The 20,238-nt window shown below is 40.9% G+C and overlaps 1 protein-coding gene across 1 annotated transcript in view; it reads left to right on the top strand.

The window, feature by feature from the left end:
- The first annotated feature begins 540 nt into the window (after positions 1-540).
- Positions 541-20,238, top strand: part of LOC130556765 (fucolectin-1-like) — a 38,161-nt gene continuing 18,463 nt past the window's right edge. Inside the window, exon 1 of the mRNA XM_057338084.1 lies at positions 541-898. Within this exon, the coding sequence (XP_057194067.1) occupies positions 879-898 (20 nt within the window). The 5' untranslated portion in view covers positions 541-878. The remainder of the gene's footprint in view (positions 899-20,238) is intronic.

The following is a 20,238-nucleotide window of genomic DNA, read 5'->3' as shown; positions in this document are numbered from 1 at the left end:
TATTGTGTCTAATTAGCCTTAACGGTGACTCAGAATTTATGAACTTGCAGTATTGTGTTAATGGAGGATGGGGATTTATTTGTTTTGTCTCATACATTCCTTAGCTGACAGACCATTGATCTGAGGATGTGTGTGTGTGTGTCCCGTGTCTTCTGTTTAAATAAACTGCAGATGTGATCCACCAAGAAGCTTGGAGTCGGTGATTTATTTTTGGGGCTGGGTGAAATCCGCTACATGTAACCCCAGAGGTAAATTCTGCTCATAACCCAGAAGAAACTCAATTCTCTTCTCTTCTCCTTTCTCATATTCCTTTTGTTCAGCAGAGACATGGACAAACTCATTCATCTGATCTTACTCTCTGGTGAGTACACCTCACATCATCATCTCATAGAACACACAACACATCTCTCAACATTATACATGCTCTGAACAATTCTTATTTCAAAAATTTAACTCAACTTTTAAATTAAGAAAAACTACAAAGTTTTAACAACTTTGTATAAACTTAGATTTTTTTTTCCAACTGGCTTTGTTTCCTGTCACGACTGAGAAACACTCTGATTCAATAGCGGGGTAACAAGGCTTTATTGGCAGAAGACACACAGTTGTGTACTGAGAAAGTTCAATAGCGAGACAATGAAAGAGTCCGACCGTCCAAGCTAACTACAAGGCCAACTGGGAGACCCAGTGTACGGCAGCGTCAGCAGAGGTGTGAGCAGGACGGCGGCAGAGATGACGTGTAAGCCAGCTGCAGAGATGAGGTCGGGAGACGGCAGATAACCCCGGCGATAGCGGCGGGAGCGAAGCGGGCAGAAACCGCCTCTCTGGTGGAACAGGCAGCCCGTGGCCGGCAACAAGGGGAAGAGACCGTAGTCCAGATGCAGTTCTCGATGGCGAGGTCAGTTACGGGTGGTGCTGTGGTGGAAGCAGTCCTCAGGGGTTAGGGGTGACATGAAGTAAACGAGACAGTAATCCACACGGTAAAGTAATCCAACAAACATACATCCACACGACACGACACGACAACACTATAATTATCAAGGTCACGACAAGACAAGGGGTAGTAAAGTACTACGGCTCAAGGTACGGCATAAACTGGAGTCAACGATCGTACAAGGGAAGTGAGGAAGTGACAGAGAATAAATAGGGCTGAATAAATGACCACCGGGTGAAAACACAGAGATTAACGAGGGCTGATGAGTGGCGACAGGCGGTTGCCAAGACAAGACCCAGCCTGCTCAGCATACATACGTGCACACACACAACGAGATCAAACAAACAGTGCTAGCCTCGAGTCCCGACAGTTTCCATTCAGGCAAATCTAGAACCTTTTGGAGGTATAACATTTTATCGTTTTTTCAAAGTCAGGTCTATAAAATCTTCCTGGTGTGCGTTTCCTGAACAACTAACTAATCACTATAGTACAATGCATCGTTGGAAAAACTAAGGCCTAATCCCAATACTGTTTTATACCCCTTTCGCCTACCCCCTCCCCTTGAAACAGCGTGGCAAGGGGAAGGGTTGAAGACATTCCTCTAAGAAATGGGACACCGCTACTACACCGTCATGCGTCATCAGCTCCTACGTCAAAGGAGATGCGCCGATGTTTATCACAAACTTCCAAGATACCAGGGTGAGCTGTAGTCATATCAGTTTAGTGGATTACAGCCTAAAGAGTGACCCTGGACTTTTTCGCCAAAAGTAATGCACCACAAACCCCACACTATCGCATTGCGATTCCCCGGATGGAGGGGGAGACCCCTGAAGTGCGATGACAAACCGGGGAAAACGGAACGCCTTCTGCTTCCCCCGGTCTGTTTGCGATTGCATTCTGGAGACGGGCCTGCTTTACAGTGTCTTTTTTGCATTTGTCTTATGTTGCGGTTCTATCGTGCAATGCAATTTGTAATGCGGTAAGTTAGCAAACTTTTTGCAAACGTTTCAAGTAATCAAGAACATGAATATGAACACAAGAATAAATTTAACACAAACCAAATGATTATTTGTTGTTTAAATCCTTAGTAATGCCAAAAAAGACTTACATTGTACTCGCGTGAGCAGCCATGTTTAAAAATGTCATACCGCTCGTTTTGAGTGAGGTCCCAAAAAATCTTGTTTTAAGGGTTATATGGCCCTTCTTACCCCTCCAACCAAAAATATAATTGAGACAGCACTACCGCTTCACGTGAACGCGTTAAACAGGGGTAGGGGAAAGTGAAGGGGTAGAAATGGGGTTGGGCCTAACTAGCTAGCCACAACTGCATCCCAAAAACATAGTAACTTTTTTCTTTGTAAATGGCAACTTAAATAACGTTGTTGCATATCCATCGCTTTAACAACATTGGTTGATTATGTCACGTAGGTTGCGGGGTAGTAACATGCACTACTGTTATCCCATTTTTGTTCTTGGTTGTTTTATTTCAGGATATATATTTTTTGTTTTGCAGAACTTATATATACATATTAGATCGGGGAAAGAAGTTTTTCATATAAAATGCAAAAACAACTACATTTTCAAGAGCAAGCATTTTTGGGCATTCATGGTAAAAAAACATCTTTGAGGGTCAATCTATGACTCACATTTATAGGTCTAAACACAAATACTTAAGTCAACCCAAAATCGTCTGGTTAAATCACAATCATATAATAAATGAGCTTTTTCATGACATTTCATTCATTCGTAAGGTTCCTCTTATGTCACTCCATCCAGGGATTCCCCCAGGGTCCTAGAGCACGTAGGGCTACAAACATGCACACTTTTCAAAAACGGCTTTTTGATGCTTTTAACAAACTTAAAGACGTAAAATAGAATCTGCATATATTTCGAATGATTGATATAGAATGCACTGCATGTTGCTTGTTAATTTGATGTATGTGAAGTCTATGTCATGAAGTCTAAACTATGCTTCTGACCACAGTTCAAGAGTTGTAGTTCTAAGCATGCAACTTTGCGATGCTGTTTGTTTGCGAATGTTCGTTGGAACAATGTTTTCGGGAAAGACTGTGCTTTAACGACAAACTTGCGATAGTTGGGTTTTTAGGAAACGCACCACTCATTATTCTCTGATCATTAATGATGTTTGTGTTTTGATAATCATGAGTCTCAGTTGAAAATAAAGGGATTTCTAGCGAAAGTTTTTATGTTCTGATTTATTAACATTTGTCTGCTCTGCTCATTCATATCACTTACTCATATCACTTTTTGAGGTTTAATCCTCAGTTCACATTGCCAGACTCTAAACAGAACATGAAGGTAAAACGCAGAGACTGATTGATCAATTGTCTTTTATATTTTATTTATTTTACTTTTACAGAGAATTTAGCATTAAAGGAATGGCTACACAGCCCTCCATGCATACTCACTACGACGCTGGAAGATCCATAGATGGTGAAATAAGATATTATTACAGGCAATGAAACGAGCCCATGGTGGAGGCTGGACCTCTTAAATCATTACAGTTTTAGTACAGTAATCATCACGAACGGAAGAAACTGCTGTCCCGGTCAAAGCAATGGAGCAGAGATTCGTATTGGCAACTCACTGGAAAACAACGGCAACAACAATCCCATGTAGAGTTGCAATGATGTAAATTCACACTTTAGTTGAATTGATTGTTTTAAACAGCTGCATTAATGATCTATTTTTTTCTGATTTATCTCTCTGTAGATGTGCACTGTAATGAATTGCTGTAAAAACTACAGTGTTATTTTACAGAAGCTGCCTGTTTTTTAAATAATACAGAATATTGCTGTAAAGTGCAATGCATTCTGGGGTCACGTGACGGATTAACTCAAATGTACAGAATATTGCTGTAAATTTTAAATCTACAATGGCGGGATGATCTTCAAGTAGTGCGCAAGATGAGTGATTCACACCTGTGGTAAATGACTTATTTAGTATTTTTTTTCCATATTTGGTAACTATCATACTGGTTTATAGAGGCATCTACATTCGCGGTTCATATTGGTAACCCCGGATTCACGCATCCTCAAGTCCTACTGGAAAAGAAAAGTACTCTAAAATATCGTGCTAGATGGCTGCATTGACTTCGGACTTGATAAAGCACAGTGGACCAACACCAGCAGATGACATGACACCCGAAATCATCACAGACTGTGGAAACTTTACACTGGATTTCAAGCAACTTGAATTCTGTGCTTCTCCACTTTTCCTCCAGACTGGGACCTTGATTTTCAAATTAAATGCAAAATTTACTTTGATCTGAAAAAAGAACTTTAAACCACCAAGTCCAGTCCAGTTCTTTACATTTACATTTAGTCATTTAGCAGACGCTTTTATCCAAAGTGACTTACAAAGAGTTTAAGGAGCAATAAGCAATATGTCATACAGGAGCAATAATGCAATAGGTGCCAATACAAAGTTACTGGTTTCAACAAAAGCCAGACCACTACCTGTTGAGAGAAATAGAGGGTTAGTGTTTATTTTTTTATTTCTTTCATTATTATTTTTTTTCATCTTGACATTTTGTCTGTCAAGTATTCACAGAAGAGATGAGTTTTAAGTAGTTTTTTGAATGTTGTGAGCAATGTGGTTGACCGGACCGAGTTAGGAAGAATGTTCCACCGGGACGTTTTACTGCCCTTATGGGAAGGCAGTACAAGACGCTGCTGGTTGGCTGAACGCAGGGATCTTGATGGGGTGTAGGAGTGTAGGAGGGTGTGAAAGTATGCCGGTGCAGATCCAGTGATAGTCCTGTAGGCAAGCATTAGTGACTTGAATCTGATACGGCCTTCAACCGGTAGCCAGTGGAGTGAGATGAATAGGGTCGTCACATGAGCCCTTTTGGGCTGTTGGAAGACGAGGCGTGCTGCTGCGTTCTGAACCAGCTGGAGCGGTTTGATAGCCTTTTCAGGAAGACCAGCAAGGAGAGCATTGCAGTAGTCCAACCTTGAGATTACCAGGGCCTGGACAAGGAGTTGTGCTGCATGCTCAGTGAGATAGGGTCTAACCTTTCTAATGTAGAATAAGGCATATCGGCATGACCGCGTTGTCTTTGCAATGTGATCATTGAAGGACAGCTGTTCATCAAATATGACTCCGAGGTTCCTGGCTGTTTTGGAAGGAGTGATTGTGGTATTGCCAAATTGGATGGTGAGATCGTGTTGCACCGTGGGGTGTGCCGGAAACACGAGTAGTTCTGTCTTGGCCGGATGTCAGACTGGATCTTTTTCCCTTTAGCCCAGGTGAGACGCTTCTGACGTTGTTTCTGGTTCAGAAGGAACTTGGTTTTAGGAATGTGACAGCTGTTGCCTATTTCCTTAAGACAGCTAACATTTTTGAGAAACTGGATTTTTTTAGCTGATTGTCGTAGCCATCAGAATTAAAACAAAACTCTTGAAATATTTCACTTTATGCTTTATAAAACTGGAATATAAGAAAGTTTACTTTTTGGAATTAAATTGCAAAAGAAAAATTACTTGTTCATATTTTAATCTTTTTAGATGCACCTGTATGTCGTCCCTCTGCATCTGTGATCTTCATCTGTCTCTAAGGGAAAGATAAAATTATATGAAGTAAAAATACAGTTATAAAAGTCATATAAATTGAATTGAATATCTAAAATTATAGTTGTTGTGCTCTGATGGATCAAGATGTGGACCGTTTTACAGACTCACTTGGGCCTTGCTTTGCGATGTTGTTACATGATGGATATGTTGGTTAACGTGTTGTTTAAACATGAATGCTTAAACATTCATTGTTTAAAGAGCCATGTTGGCTACTATGAAGTTGTAACTGAATAAAAATATTTCATTTACAACAAGGTACAAAAATTCGTCTGTAATGTATTTTTAAAGTTGTATCAATTTTAGCCATTTTTTGTAAGATACAAGGATTTTGCAAACAATTATTTTAATGTATTTTATGAAGTAATAGCTTAAGTTATATGCACTATACATCTCAGATGGATTCAATTTAAATTTTAGCTAACAGTAATAATATGCAAAACATACTGGATATACTGTAGACCTCTAGAAGATGTCTGTAAGATGTGTATGATTTAGAAGGGATGTACAACTGCTCTTTCTAAGATATTTAGCAGATGTTTTTACAAAGCAGATGTTTTCCAGATCTCCAGATCTTTAGCAGACGTCTTACAGACGTACCTGTATGGAAGGCAAATCCTGCCAAATTTAAATAAATAAATTAAACGAAGAAAATGAAAACCAGATTAGCAATTTCATTATACACAACTGCGCGCACAATATGTGCCAAAATGAAAAATAAAATGAAATGATTTTATTTTCATTTTTACACTGACTATGCGTTGTCCCTGTCAAATTGAAAAAGAAATTGCAATTTGTGATTTGACATTAATTTTCACTAAAATCTCGAGGCAAGACTGCCAATATGAAAATGAAAAGGCAAATGTGAAAAAGAAATTGCAAAAACATGTTTTACAAAGGTTTTTATTAATGTTCACGCAATTATACTGACACAATTCAAATTAAAATGTAAAGTTTGATTTTCATTTTATTTTCTCTTTTATTTCATTTTCTTGTTCAAAGTCATGCAAATTACATGTTAATTAGTGGGTGTGGATGAGCGTCTGCATTACTGGGAACGCCCACAAAAACGTCATATCCGTTTATTCGAACGAACGTGTGTAGAGTAGACCTTGTCAGGCGCTTGGTCTTAGCTAATGATCACGATGACTGTGCCTGGTGCAATACCGAAAAGTTTTTGTGTGGTGTTCTGCATCTCTGATAAGTTAACAGACGTCTGAACAGACGAACAAACTAAAGCATTGGAGAGCCAGTATCTCTAGCGTGCCCTGAAACATGCCGGAGCGCGATTGTCCCCTCTCCGCCGCTGACCTGCTCTTACACTGTACATTACCATCCGCACCCGAGCACGCTATCATCATTACACTGTGACTGCTTTTAAGAATACATTAACAAAGCGATCTTTCTCAGCACAATAGAATCCATCGTAATGTTCGGTTTGAGGTTGATAAGGTGTGTTTAACCTCACGCGCGCTGTGCGCAGACCAGTTCGCTTATGGTATCATCATACGAGAGCGACTCATATGTGTTTAAATCAGCCCCGCGTACTTCATTCATTATGATTATGAGCCAATCGTTATACGAAGCGCTGCACTATGTTATGAATGCATGTTTTAAATGATTCGCCTGTTTAAATTCCTTGAAGTTCAGCTGTCATACCAAAAACATCTAATACGTGTCAGGATCCTGTCCTTCCTGTCCTGAGTTTTCGTGCCTTGTGGACAGGGTCGTGACAGTACCATGTCTTGTGTGTGTTTCGTCTTGTGTGGAGACACGTGGCGGTTTGTTTTGACATTTCACCTCCTGTCTTCCGTTTAGCTCCGCCCCCCTTGTTTCTCCGTTAGTGTCCCATTAGTGTTTCATCTCCCTCACCTGTCCATTCATCTTCCCGCTTGTCTCCCTTAATGTTAAGTCTTGTCACCTGTCCTTCACCGTCCCTTTATTATTATCCCTTGTTAGTGGTTCCCCTTAAATAATCCCGTTCTTCCCCCAGTCTTTGTCGGTTCATTGTGTGTGATATTGTGTTTGTATTTTCACGTTGTAGACTCCTCTGTGCTTCCCCTTTCATATCGTTGTGGATTACGTGTTTCCCCTGGACTACTATTCATGTTTGGACTTATTATTTGGATTGTTCTTTGTGTTTACTTGTTCCCTGTGCGAGAAGAATTTTAGTTTGAATTCTTGTTTTGTTTCGTACTGTTTTCCCCATCGTGAGTTTTTATTTCTGTCTTATTAAAGTCTTCCTTGTTTAACCCGTCAAGCTACCTGCGTTTGGGTTCTGTCTCCACCATAACGTGACAGAATGAACCGACCGCAAAAGAACCCACCAGGTGGCATGGACGAGCCGATCGAGGCATTTAGAAGCCGTCAGGCTCACACCCTGTTTGGCTTTCAACAGAAAGGGACACCCCTAAAGGACTTTGCCATGGACTTTCTGGCTACAGCGCGTTACTCGGGGTTCAAGGAGGCCGAACTTAAAGTCATCTTTAATAGTTGCCTCGATGAACCCCTAGGACCTGCTGAGATGCGCCTGCTGAAACCTCTGGGTTTCGTGGACCATCTCCAGACCTTGCTGGATCAAGAGTGGTCCAGGGAGCTCTCTAGGGCGGATTCCTCCACAGGGCTGGCAACCATCCCCGAGGGTCGCGCTCTACAGATCGGGTTTGTGAACACCGTCGTGCCGTCTGCCTCATCCCCTGCTATCTCTCCACCCCCTACCAGTGTCCGAGGCAAGCGGGGAAGACGGGAGTCATGGGACTCTGCATCAGGCTTTTCCAGCACGGACTCAGCGCCCTCGCCCACGGCGTCCTCTCAACCGCCCGCAAAGCCCGTGGTCGGGTCTAGGAGGAAGCAGGGGAGGAGGCGAACCTAGGTCCAGCCCCAGGTGTTCAGTCCTGCCCAACCGCCGACGTCCGTTCCCGGTTTGCAGCCAGAGGTTCAGCCGGTGACTCAGCCGGTGATCCAGCCGGCATCCCAGTCAGCGTCCAGCCCGGTGGAACCAGCATCCAGTCCGGTGCAACCGGCATCCAGTCCAAAGCAGCCGGCGTCCGGTCCGTTGCATCCGAGTCCAGTGGTTCCGAGTCCGGTGGTCCCAAGTCCGGTGTCCAGTCCAGCCCAGCCGGCAGTCCAGCCGATGATTCAGCCGGCGTCCCAGCCGGTGATTCAGCCGACTTCTCAGCCGGTGCAGCAGCCGGCGATTCAGCCGGCGTCCAGTCCCGTCCAGCCGGCCTTCCAGCCGGCGTCCAGTCCCGTCCAGCCGTCCTTCCAGCCGGCACCTAGCCCTTGTCAGCCGGCCTTCCAGTCGGCACCCAACCCTGTCCAGCCGTTATTGTCCCAGCCTTCCCCAGCCATGTCTGTCCCGTCCCGTCCTTCACCGTCTGTTTATTATTATCCCTTGTTAGTGGTTCCCCTTAAATAATCCTGTTCTTCCCCCAGTCTTTGTCGGTTCATTGTGTGTGATATTGTGTTTGTATTTTCACGTTGTAGACTCCTCTGTGCTTCCCCTTTCATATCGTTGTGGATTACGTGTTTCCCCTGGACTACTATTCGTGTTTGGACTTATTATTTGGATTGTTCTTTGTGTTTACTTGTTCCCTGTGCGAGAAGTATTTTAGTTTGAATTCTTGTTTTGTTTCTTACTGTTTTCCCCATCGTGGGTTTTTATTTCGGTCTTATTAAAGTCTTCCTTGTTTAACCCGTCAAGCTACCTGCGTTTGGGTTCTGTCTCCACCATAACGTGACAATACGCACAACACTATTAAGTGCAGGCCTGTGTCACCGTGCCGTGGGAGAAAAAAAAACATTCGAATGAACTAATAGTGTTGTGCGTATTAGATGTTTTTGGTATGACAGCTGAACTTCAAGGAGGAATTTAAACAGGCGCATTATTTAAAACATGCATTCATAACATAGTGCAGCGCTTCGTATAACGATTGGCTCATAATCATAATGAATGAAGTACGCGGGGCTGATTTAAACACATATGAGCCACTCTCGTATGATGATACAATAAGCGAATTGGTCTGCGCACCGCGCGCGTGATGTTAAACACATCTTATCAACCTCAAACCGAACATTATGATGGATTCTATTGTGCTGAGAAAGATCGCTTTGTTTATGTTTTCTTCAAAGCAGTCACAGTGTAATGATGATAGCGTGCTCGGGTGCGGATGGTAATGTACAGTGTGAGCGCAGGTCAGCGGCGGAGTGGGGACAATCGCGCTCCGGCATGTTTTAGTGATGTTTCGTTCGTGAACGAATCGTTCTTTTTGAACGAATCTTTACAGTGAACGAATCATTCTCGTTCACTGAATCATTCTCGTTCACATTTCAATGAAATGACTCATATTTCTCGCTCACTGAAATCTCGAGCACAGAGTGTCTTGGCTTAAAAGAGTGTCTAATGCACGAGCCAATGGCGTTCGAGAGTGAGCTTTGACAGAGCATATGATTGGTTGAATGTACTGAACGAATACGCCCTTCACTGAACGAACGAGCCTGTGTTTGAGTCCGAACAAGACCCGCTGATTCTCGTTCTTGAACGACATGAACGAGCTGTTACTTCTCACTCGTAAACGAAATGAAAGATGAGGTCTCTTGTTCAACAAGTGCAGAAACGGACACAATGTAAAGATCCTTACGAAACTAATTAAATAATGCAAGCTGATGGTTAAATGTAACAAAGACAAATTAACATTGTCATTTTTATTGCATGGAAAATGTCAAGCCCTGTTTACTCGGTTATTGTACTGCAAGCACAGGTGTTTTGTGTGCATTTTGTATCATTTATTGTTCTTTCAAATAAAAACGACTTCATTACATTTAATTCATGTCATGCACTTCTCTAAAAACTGTAAAACAAAAAAGTGTTGGTTAGCTCTCATTCGCGTCACGTCAGCAAATAGCATTCCAGTTCCGGCTGTGAAGGGACGTGTAATTGGTTAGATCTTCCACTGAACGAAAACGCCCACACTGACCAAGTCGCTGTTGAGTCTGAACGAGAGAGAGAGATCTCGTTCGTGAACGAATTGAACAAACTGGTACATGTCGTTCATGAACGAAATTAATGAATTGAATGAAATGAACGAGAGTACACTGTAGGTCGGTCATTTAGCATGTGAGTCTCATTCAGCAATCAGCAGAAAGCGGATGCAAAGCGCAGTTACAGGTAGGCTACTTTGCACGCTTGTTTATTTAAAATACATAAACTTCACGTTTAACATAATCCCTGATTTATGTGTCATGACTCTGCCTTATCTTGTCATGGTTTTCTTGGTCTTGTGGCAGAGTCATGACGAAGCCTTTGGTTTTGTGTGGAGAGGAACAGATTATCATCATTATTGACATAATATGCGTCCTCTCCGGTCTTGTCATTGGCCCCGCCCCTCTCGTTCCCTGTATAGCCTTCCTGTCGTGTCTCATGTTCCTCACCTGCCCCTCGTTATCTTCCTTTGTCTCCCTTTAAAATGCCCTCATGTTTCATTGTCCTGTGCTCGTTCGTTGTGTTTGTATTGCTCCTTAGTCGTGTGCTTCGTGTTTTGCCTTGCCTATACCCTTTCCTTACTTGTTTGTTTAAGATGTTGTGTCGCTGGTTGTTTTGTTAGTTTATTTTTGCCCCCCGTGGGAAGTGTTTTGTTTCAGTTTTTATTTTAGTTATCGAGTCTTGTTGTCCCCGTTGTGGGTTTTTTGTTTCTTGTTTCGTCATTAAAGTATTTGGTGTTAACCCCTTCACCACCGTCTGCCTGCAATTGGGTTCTTCCTCTGAAATCGTGACATTATGAATGTGTAAATGACCAAACAATTAACTTTTTAATTATGCAGAAAAACTTTGTGCGTTGGTCATCTGAACCACTTATTTAGACTTATTTTATTTATTTAATGAGTAGATCAGAGACACACATTTTAATAAAGCCTGTAATCAGTTTATACATCCATTAATACGTTCGTTGACATAACACAACTCTTTTTCGCCACCTGCTGGCGTATTATAGAAATGGTAACTGAACGAATCAGTGAACGAATCTGAACGAATCATTTTGGTGAACGAACTGAAAAAGAACGAATCACTCAAATGAATCATAATTCCCATCACTAGCATGTTTCAGGGCACGCTAGAGATACAGGGCTCTCGAATGCTTTAGTTTGTTCGTCTGTTCAGACGTCTGTTAACTCATGAGAGATGCAGAACACCACCCTACAACTTTTCGGTATTGCACCAGGCAGGGGCGCAAAAATGGGGTATGCAGTATATGCGGTGCATAGGGGCGCCGCACAAGTGGGGGCGCCATTGTGCCAAAATATTATTTAACATTTTTTTAAATAAAACGTTATAAAAAATATAACGAAAAAGTAATTATCTAAAACGTTTTAGTTTCACTTTTGTCTAGCATTTTAAACGAGTTCAATAAATATATAATTTATTTAATCAAGTTATTATGTCAACCAATCACTCTTTCACAGTCAAATGACCAAATGGATCGAGCAAAGAAACTTCCCAAAGCGCAGAACAGAACATGAAAATGAAAAGTAAATTGACAAAAAACAAGTTATTTAACGTTGCCTGAGAGGTAGTTCATATTATAATACAATATCAGGTCACCTCTAGGCCTACATCTTTGGCGCTTATAAAATAAATCTATGTTTGTGAAGGAGCTTTATAATTACATTCGGGAGAGTCTGAGACGGTTGTTAAAGTCTCCCACTATCACGCATTATCGGGTTCTTCATTAATCGTCGGACGCGTTTTCCCCATATGACGACGCGAGCTGTGCAGTTTGAACGTCAGGTCCGTGTCCTTCACATAACATGAGCAGTTGCGTCTTCTGCAAACAGTGCGCAGCACAGAGCGCCGGAGATATTGCGTGTGGACACTGAAACAGCGCAATGATTGACAGGATGACAGAGACAAGAGCGCAAAAGAATGTTAGTTAATAAAAATAATTTGAGCTTTCAATGTAAGTGAGTTTGTCTTTGTTTTACTTTAATGATGTTTTCATAAAATGTGAACCACTAACTAAAAATGCTTAAAGCAAGGGGAAAATCCAAAGATTTTTTATTTATTTGCGTTATAATATCTGTTATCCGTCTTATTTCGTTTTTTCAATAATATTTGAATTATAAATGCACAGTAAAGGTATGTTTAACATAGGCAAATTTTATTGTTGTGTTTTTATTAAATATTAATGAACCACAAACTAAGCATTCGTTTTAAAGTAGGCCTAAGTGGGAAAAGAACTAAAAAATACAACGCGAGTATATCATGTGATACGTCTTATTCGTCTTATTCTGATAATAATAAATAATGGTAATAATACTTTTTGTTGAAGGAAAGGGAATAATCTATATATAACTTTAAAGATCAAAATAAGTTTATTTCCTCATCAGCACATCTCTAATGGGCTACAACTCGATTGTTACTTATATTTGGGATATTTAAAGAAGTTTTATTATTTAAAACTTGACAAGTTTTTTTGTTAAAGGTTTTAAATGTCAAAATTCTAGACTAGATAAGTGAAACTCACTTTTCAAAGAATATAATAATTAGCCTTATTTGAAGTCTTAGAGGCTGTGTCTACCGAGGCGTTTACGCCTGCGGCCGGCGTTTTTTCAATTGTTTCCTATGGAAACGCCGCGCTTTTAAAAAAAAGCCATCAGCTGACGTTTTTTTTCCGCGCTCTGCGCTGGTGCTATGCGTTTTTTTTCACGCTCAGCGCCGGCGTTCGACCGATCGCCCTGAGTTGAAAAATGCTCAACTTTGGGCAGAACGCTGCGCCTGCAGCGGGCGTTTTCAGCCGAGCTCCTGCCGTTTTCAGCCGCGTAAATGCTCGGTGGACACAGCCCCTTATTTGGTTATTATAAGCAAAAGATCAATTTAAAAACTGTTTAGCCTGTTATCCGATTAATCAAAAAAACAATCGTCCAATTATACGGTTATTAAAATAATCGTTAGTTTCTGCCCTAATTTATTGTGTATGTCTGAACATAAGCTTTATGTACTTTTACTACTTTTTGCTCCTTTGTTTCATTATTTTTCAGATTGTTATTTATCTTTTCAGAATTGTGTATCTGTTACATTGTGAAGCAGTTGGAAAAGTGTTTCTGTAAAAGGAAACCTTTATGCTTCTGTTATAGATGCAAATCTGATTGTCACCTTCACATGATGTAAAATAGAATGACTCCAAAGGTAATATACAACTTGTCTGCAGATTTTTTATTTGTTGTGTGTTTTCTATATTGGGGTGGCCGATGGGGGGCGCCAATACTGATCTCGCATACCCCTCAGAAAATGTGCAGCGCCCTCGGCACCAGCACAGTCATCGTGATCATTACAAAGAGCTAAGGCCAAGCGCCTGACAAGGTCTACACACACGTTCGTTCAAATAAATATAGATATGAACTTTTGTGGCCCAGTAACTCAACTCTCTCAACTCAACTTTATTTATATAGCGCTTTTTACAATTTTCATTGTTACAAAGCAGCTGTACATAAGACATATTGACTATAAGCAAAACAATTAAAGTTGTACCTGCAAAAACAAGAAAAAGGTGAAAACAAGAAGACAGACATACCCACATACAAAACACTCCACACACACAATATGCACACGTACTAACACACATACAAGACATACACAGACACACACACGGACGCGCACGCAGCACACACACACACACGTACACAGACAAGTAGGCACACACAAAGACACGCACGCACACACACACACACACACACACACACACACACACACACACACACACACACACACACACACCACACACGCTCAGTGAGAGCACACATTTAGGATAAAGGAGAGAGAAGCACAGGTCAAATATAACAGACTATAAATTCCTATATGCAATATTAATTAAGTAAAACTTTAAAATTCTAAAGCAGCCCCCCCGGTCAGGCAGATAGTGCAAAAACAGTATGCAAACGGTGGCGAGGAACCCAAAACTCTAATCGAGAAAAAAAACCTCAGGAGAACCCAGGCCCAACCAGGGGATTCCAGTTCCCCTCTGGCAAAAGCTGCTGCCTCTGCACAAGCTCCAGAGAACTTGCACAACAAGGCTAAATAAAATAAATAAACTTAATAATAAAATAAATTATAGTTTAAGATTATCATTAATAATCTAATAGCATTTGAAATTTTGTGGTGAAGACGTGTCAAGTACCGCATCCTTCTTTATCCAGCTCTATCATCTCAGCTCTTGTCAGGTCCCCACTTCCCATTCTCCGCTCTACCATCAGGTCAGGCCATGAACTGCATCCTGCTCGCTGTGGTAACCTTGGAACAATGAGACAAGACTGGCTGAGAGTAGAGTACTGTTCTGCACTCTTTGATGCAACAAGTACATCAGTTGTGTTTTTGGTTCCGGTTGATCTAAACTAATGCAGCCTAAACCCTCAGAGGATTTATATTATGGAAGAGTAGTGTATGCAAGATTAAAAAGATGCGTCTTTAGTCTAGATTTAAACTGACAGAGTGTGTCTGCCTCCCGGACAGTGCAGGGAAGACTATTCCAAAGTTTAGGCGCTAGATAGGAAAAGGATCTACCACCTGCACTTGATTTTGAAATTCTAGGTATTACCAACTGACAGGACGCCTGAGAGCGTAATGCACGTGAAGGACTGTAATACAAAAGGAGTTCATTCAAGTACTGAGGAGCTAAACCATGTAGGGCTTTATAGGTAATAAGCAAGATTTTAAAGTTAACGCGATGCTTTATAGGTAACCAGTGCAAGGTTGACAGAACCGGGCTAATATGTTCATACTTTTTTGTACGTGTAAGAACTCGAGCTGCCACGTTTTGGACCAATTGGAGTTTTTGTAATAAGCCTGCAGGGCAACCACCTAACAGTGCATTACAGTAGTCTAGTCTTGATGTCATGAATGCATGAATTAACTTCTCTGCATCTGACATTGAAGCATATGACGTAGTTTAGATATATTCTTAAGATGGAAAAACGCAATTTTACAGGTGTTGGCGACGTGGCTCTCAAATGACAGATCTACTATCGAATAGAACGCCAAGATTCTTTGCTGACGACGAGGGTTTTATGGAACATCCGTCAATAGTTAAACAGTATTCTTGGTTGTTACTTATAGCAGTTTTCGGTCCAATAAGTAACACTTCCGTTTTGTCCGAGTTCAGTAATAAAAAGTTGTTACTCATCCAGTTTTTTATATCGACTATGCATTCCATTATTCGATGGAACTGCTGTGTTTCATGAGGCTTCGAGGAAATATAAAGTTGAGTATCATCAGCATAACAGTGAAAGCTAACTCCGTGTCGCTTTATTATATCTCCTAGAGGTAGCATGTATAATGCGAAGAGCAGAGGCCCTAAGACTGAGCCCTGTGGTACACCGTACTGGACTTGCGATTTGCGTGACACCTCATTGTTTATTGCTACAAATTGAAAACGGTCGGATAAATAAGATTTAAACCATTTCAAAGCTATTCCTTAATGCCGACATAATTTTCGAGTCTATGTAGGAGTGTGCTGTGGTCAATGGTATCGAATGCAGCACTAAGGTCTAGCAGCACCAATAACGAGATACAACCTCGGTCAGACGCCAATAGCAGATCATTTGTAACTCTGATCAAAGCAGTCTCTGTACTGTGACATGCTCTAAATCCAGACTGGAATTCTTCATTGATGTCATTCCTTTGGAGGAAGGAGCATAATTGAGTTGAAACTACTTTTTCCAGAACTTTAGATATGAAAGGTAGATTCGATATAGACCTGTAGTTCCTAGTTCTCTAGGGTTCGAGTTGGGGTTTTTTGACAAGGGGCCTTATAACAGCCACCTTATATGCTTTAGGCACATGTCCTAATGTCAGAGATGAGTTAATAATACCAAGAAGAGGATCTATAATTTCTGGGAGCATCTCTTTCAGTAGATTTGTAGGTATAGGGTCTAGTATGCATGTTGTTGATTTAGATGATCTAATAATTTTAGACAGCTCATCTTGATCTACGGTATAAAATAATTGCATTTTCTCCTTAAGGGCGCTGTAGTTAGTTTGTTCAGCGGGTTTCACTTCTGATTGCATTGTTATAATTTTTTCTCTAATATCTTGGATTTTATATGTGAAGTAGTTCATAAATTCATCACTGCTATGCTGATATACAGGATCAGAAGTCACTGACGATTTATTTTTTGTTAATTTAGCCACCGTGTTAAATAAAAACCTAGGGTTGTGCTTGTTTTCTTCTATTAGTGATGAAAAGTAGGCGGATCTAGAAGTTTTAGGGCTTTCCTGTATTTTCGAATACTATCCTTCCATGCTGTACGAAATACCTCTAATTTAGTTTTCTTAAAGTTGCGCTCCATTTTTCGGGCCGCTTTCTTTAGAGCCTGAGTGTGTTCATTATACCACGGTGTGGGGCTGCCATTTTTAATCTTCTTTAAACGTAGTGGAGCAACTTTGTCTAGCGTTACCGAGAAGGTGGAATTAAAATTTTCAGTGGTAATGTCAAGATCTTCAACGTTATTTCTCATGATTTGAGACAATTCGGGCAGATTATCGAGAAACGCATCTTTGGTAGTTGAAGTTATTGTTCTACCATATTTGTAACAATGAGTTTTATTTGCAGCCGTAGGCCAGTGAAGCAAACATAATACCAGAATATCCTTAGATACAGTTTTAAAAAATGTTTTATCCTTAGTATTAGGTGTTGAAACATGAAGTACCATGACTTCAAAAGAATTATATTTAGAGTTAGACTTCTGGGAAATGCTAAAAGAGTTATTGTAAAGTGCTGCGACACCTCCCCCTCTGCCTTTCAGACGAGGCTCATGTTTATAATAATAATCTTGGGGGACAGATTCATTTAAAGTAATATAATCATCTGGTTTTAGCCATGTTTCTGTCAAACAGAGCATGTCTATTTTATGATCTGTTATCATATCGTTAACAAAAAGTGCTTTATTAGAGAGAGAGCAACATGAGTACGTGGCCGCCGCTTGATGACGCAAGCGCACCGCGGTTCATATGCAAAAATTACAATGTGAACACAGACCGGAGGGGGGAGAAATTGAACTAGGGTTCGGTCCAGGCAATCGAACTAGATATGAAAGCGGCCTTACTTTTATAGCGCAGTCAGTCCAATCCATTCCACTTGAGGAACGCCTAATAAATTAAACTCCATTCCACGTTTTAGCTACAGCCTTGACTTCCATGCTGCTGCTGAGTTGATATAAACGACATTTAGCATTTCTAAATGCGTTTCGACACAGCATGGTAAGCAAAGTTTTGTTGTACATTACACAATAATATTAGAGAGTAAATGATTATATTTATTACAAATTTTAAATGAATGGCAACTAATTTGGACAATAAAGATCTCCCTACCCATTTCATTACCATACACTTCATTATTAAACGCCATTTTTCAAATATTTTCTTCATTCTGTTGAAAATAAATGCCTGTACGATCTGATGTGTCATGTGAACGTGTAAAAGAGCGAGTTTGGCGTAAGGTGGATTCAAACTTGCGTCGATATCAAAACTGCTGGTCTTTCTCACTACCCCACTGGTTCTGCTGTGTCGTTTAGACGCTCAAATTTTTCCTGGGGGAGGACCCACCCACTTTTTTTTTATTCAAAAACAGCGTTAAATATACTTTTAAGCATGTGTTAACTTCATTTTAATGTAGTGGGGATTATAAACTCTACCTAAAGTATGTACATGTATGAAACTTATATTTTCAATGTGCTGTGTATAGTCATCATGAACTGACGACACTTTGTAGTGACGCTAAAGAGAGCGGGAATATGCCATTTCATTTGATTTAATTACTCCATCTTTGCATCTTTTCTTTGTATGCTTCTCAGTTATATTTGTTCAGCGTTCAGGATGCGAGGGAAGGAAGCGAGGAAAAGACGTGAGTGAGGACGGAGGAATCAGGGTCTCACACAGCAGACACACTCTCAGCATTTGAGAGAAGAGAGCACTGCTTTTTTTCAAGATTTTGATAACTTATTTTACTTAGCAGGTTTTTTAATCATTCATATTTGTCGGAGTGGTTAATAACACATTTTTATATGGTGTGACAAACTCAGAACACATATTTTATATTTCTTTACCCGGACTTTAAGTATTTTAATAAATTGAGGATGGCTTTTACTTTGAATTCCACATGTAAATTTCATTTTTATTAGAGGGAAACAGAATGCATGTGTATTGTATTTATAATCAAAGAGGCATGACAGACAAAGCTAATTAACTTTCTGTAAGACTTGTGTGTTACAGATCATCAAAGATTATGTTAGTTTAATCCTACAAAGCTGGTAATTTGAGTAAAAATCTGTATCTTTTCAACCTCATAGGCTGTGATGTGGATAAACACTATAGTACTTCGATGATGTGTCAGTATTTTTATCCAAATCACCAAAACAAACACACCCCTACCCCCATCTTTCGCTTTCGTCAGCGCTCGGCTGGGCTAATGTCCGTCCTGTGCACTGTGCACCTTACTGCTGATTGGCTACAAGGTTGTTTTGGTACTCGGCCCGGAATCGGTTACCCCGCCTTTAATGTAGCCATATTCCAAGGATTGGTGAGGTGTTAATGAATTTAACTTGAAGAAATCCTCATCCAAATAATGCGATGTTGCACATTTAAACATAATGTGTCATATTAGCGAATATCATCACAAGTCTGCGGTAGTGCATGAGTCTGCTATTTACCCTGTTAAGCTGTTTTAACTGTTGAACTGGACTGTTGCCTGTTGTTAGTTAAGATTATTTGAGCTTGTTTATTTAATTATTCATTAGTCGTTGACTGATTCCTAAGGTGTTAGCGTTTTTGTTCCGTTGCTACTGAAGTCACATTAAATTAATTGCCGTTAGCCGCTCGTTACGGCTTGACATTATAATTTTGCACTTAAAACGCACGGAGCAAGTTTGTTTGCTGTTTGATCCGTGGCCCATTCAAGTCGTTCAGGCTTTGTTTTGCTAATCGAGAAGGCGTGTTCCAGCTGTATTCTGTTCGCGCTAATCTCAACACTTACTTAAGCAGTGCCTCTGCGCTGGGGCGGTAAGCGTCAGCGGTAGCGTCAGCCCTCCTCGTGTGAAGACCGACGAGTGTAAAGACCTGCGACTCTACCTGCGCGACTCCACCGAGCAAAGACACCAGCAAGGCACATCACTATATTTAACATAAGCTTTGTTTTATTTACGTCTATACTAACACCATGTGTTTCAAGTTTATTCCTGTACTCCACCGCATACAGCGTTCTCACCCAAGACGCAAGGCACGACGCGCTCACTTTCACGCGCGTCCCATTCACACATCCCCTTCTACACCTCTGTCTCTCTCTATGGGTCTCTGGAACTGCCAGTCAGCTGTGAACAAGACTGACTTCATCCATGCGTTTGCCAGCCAGTCTGACATTCACATTCTTGGTCTTACTGAGACATGGATTCGTCCTGAAGACTCAGCCACACCCGCTGCTCTCTCCACAAACTACTCCTTCTCTCACTCTCCCCGCCAAACCGGAAGAGGAGGAGGCACAGGTTTGCTTATCAACAATAATTGGAAATATTCCCCACTATCTTCCCTATGCAACAACCATTCATTTGAATACCATGCTGTTAATATCACTTTTCCCACTCAGCTCAGTGTTGTTGTAGTTTACCGCCCCCCAGGTCCTCTTCACAACTTCATTGAAGAGTTAGATGTGTTGCTCTCATCATTCCCGGAGG

This window comes from Triplophysa rosa, linkage group LG1 (genome assembly GCF_024868665.1).
Source record: "Triplophysa rosa linkage group LG1, Trosa_1v2, whole genome shotgun sequence".
Taxonomy (NCBI): domain Eukaryota; kingdom Metazoa; phylum Chordata; class Actinopteri; order Cypriniformes; family Nemacheilidae; genus Triplophysa; species Triplophysa rosa.
This window is presented reverse-complemented; position numbering and strand designations above follow the sequence as displayed.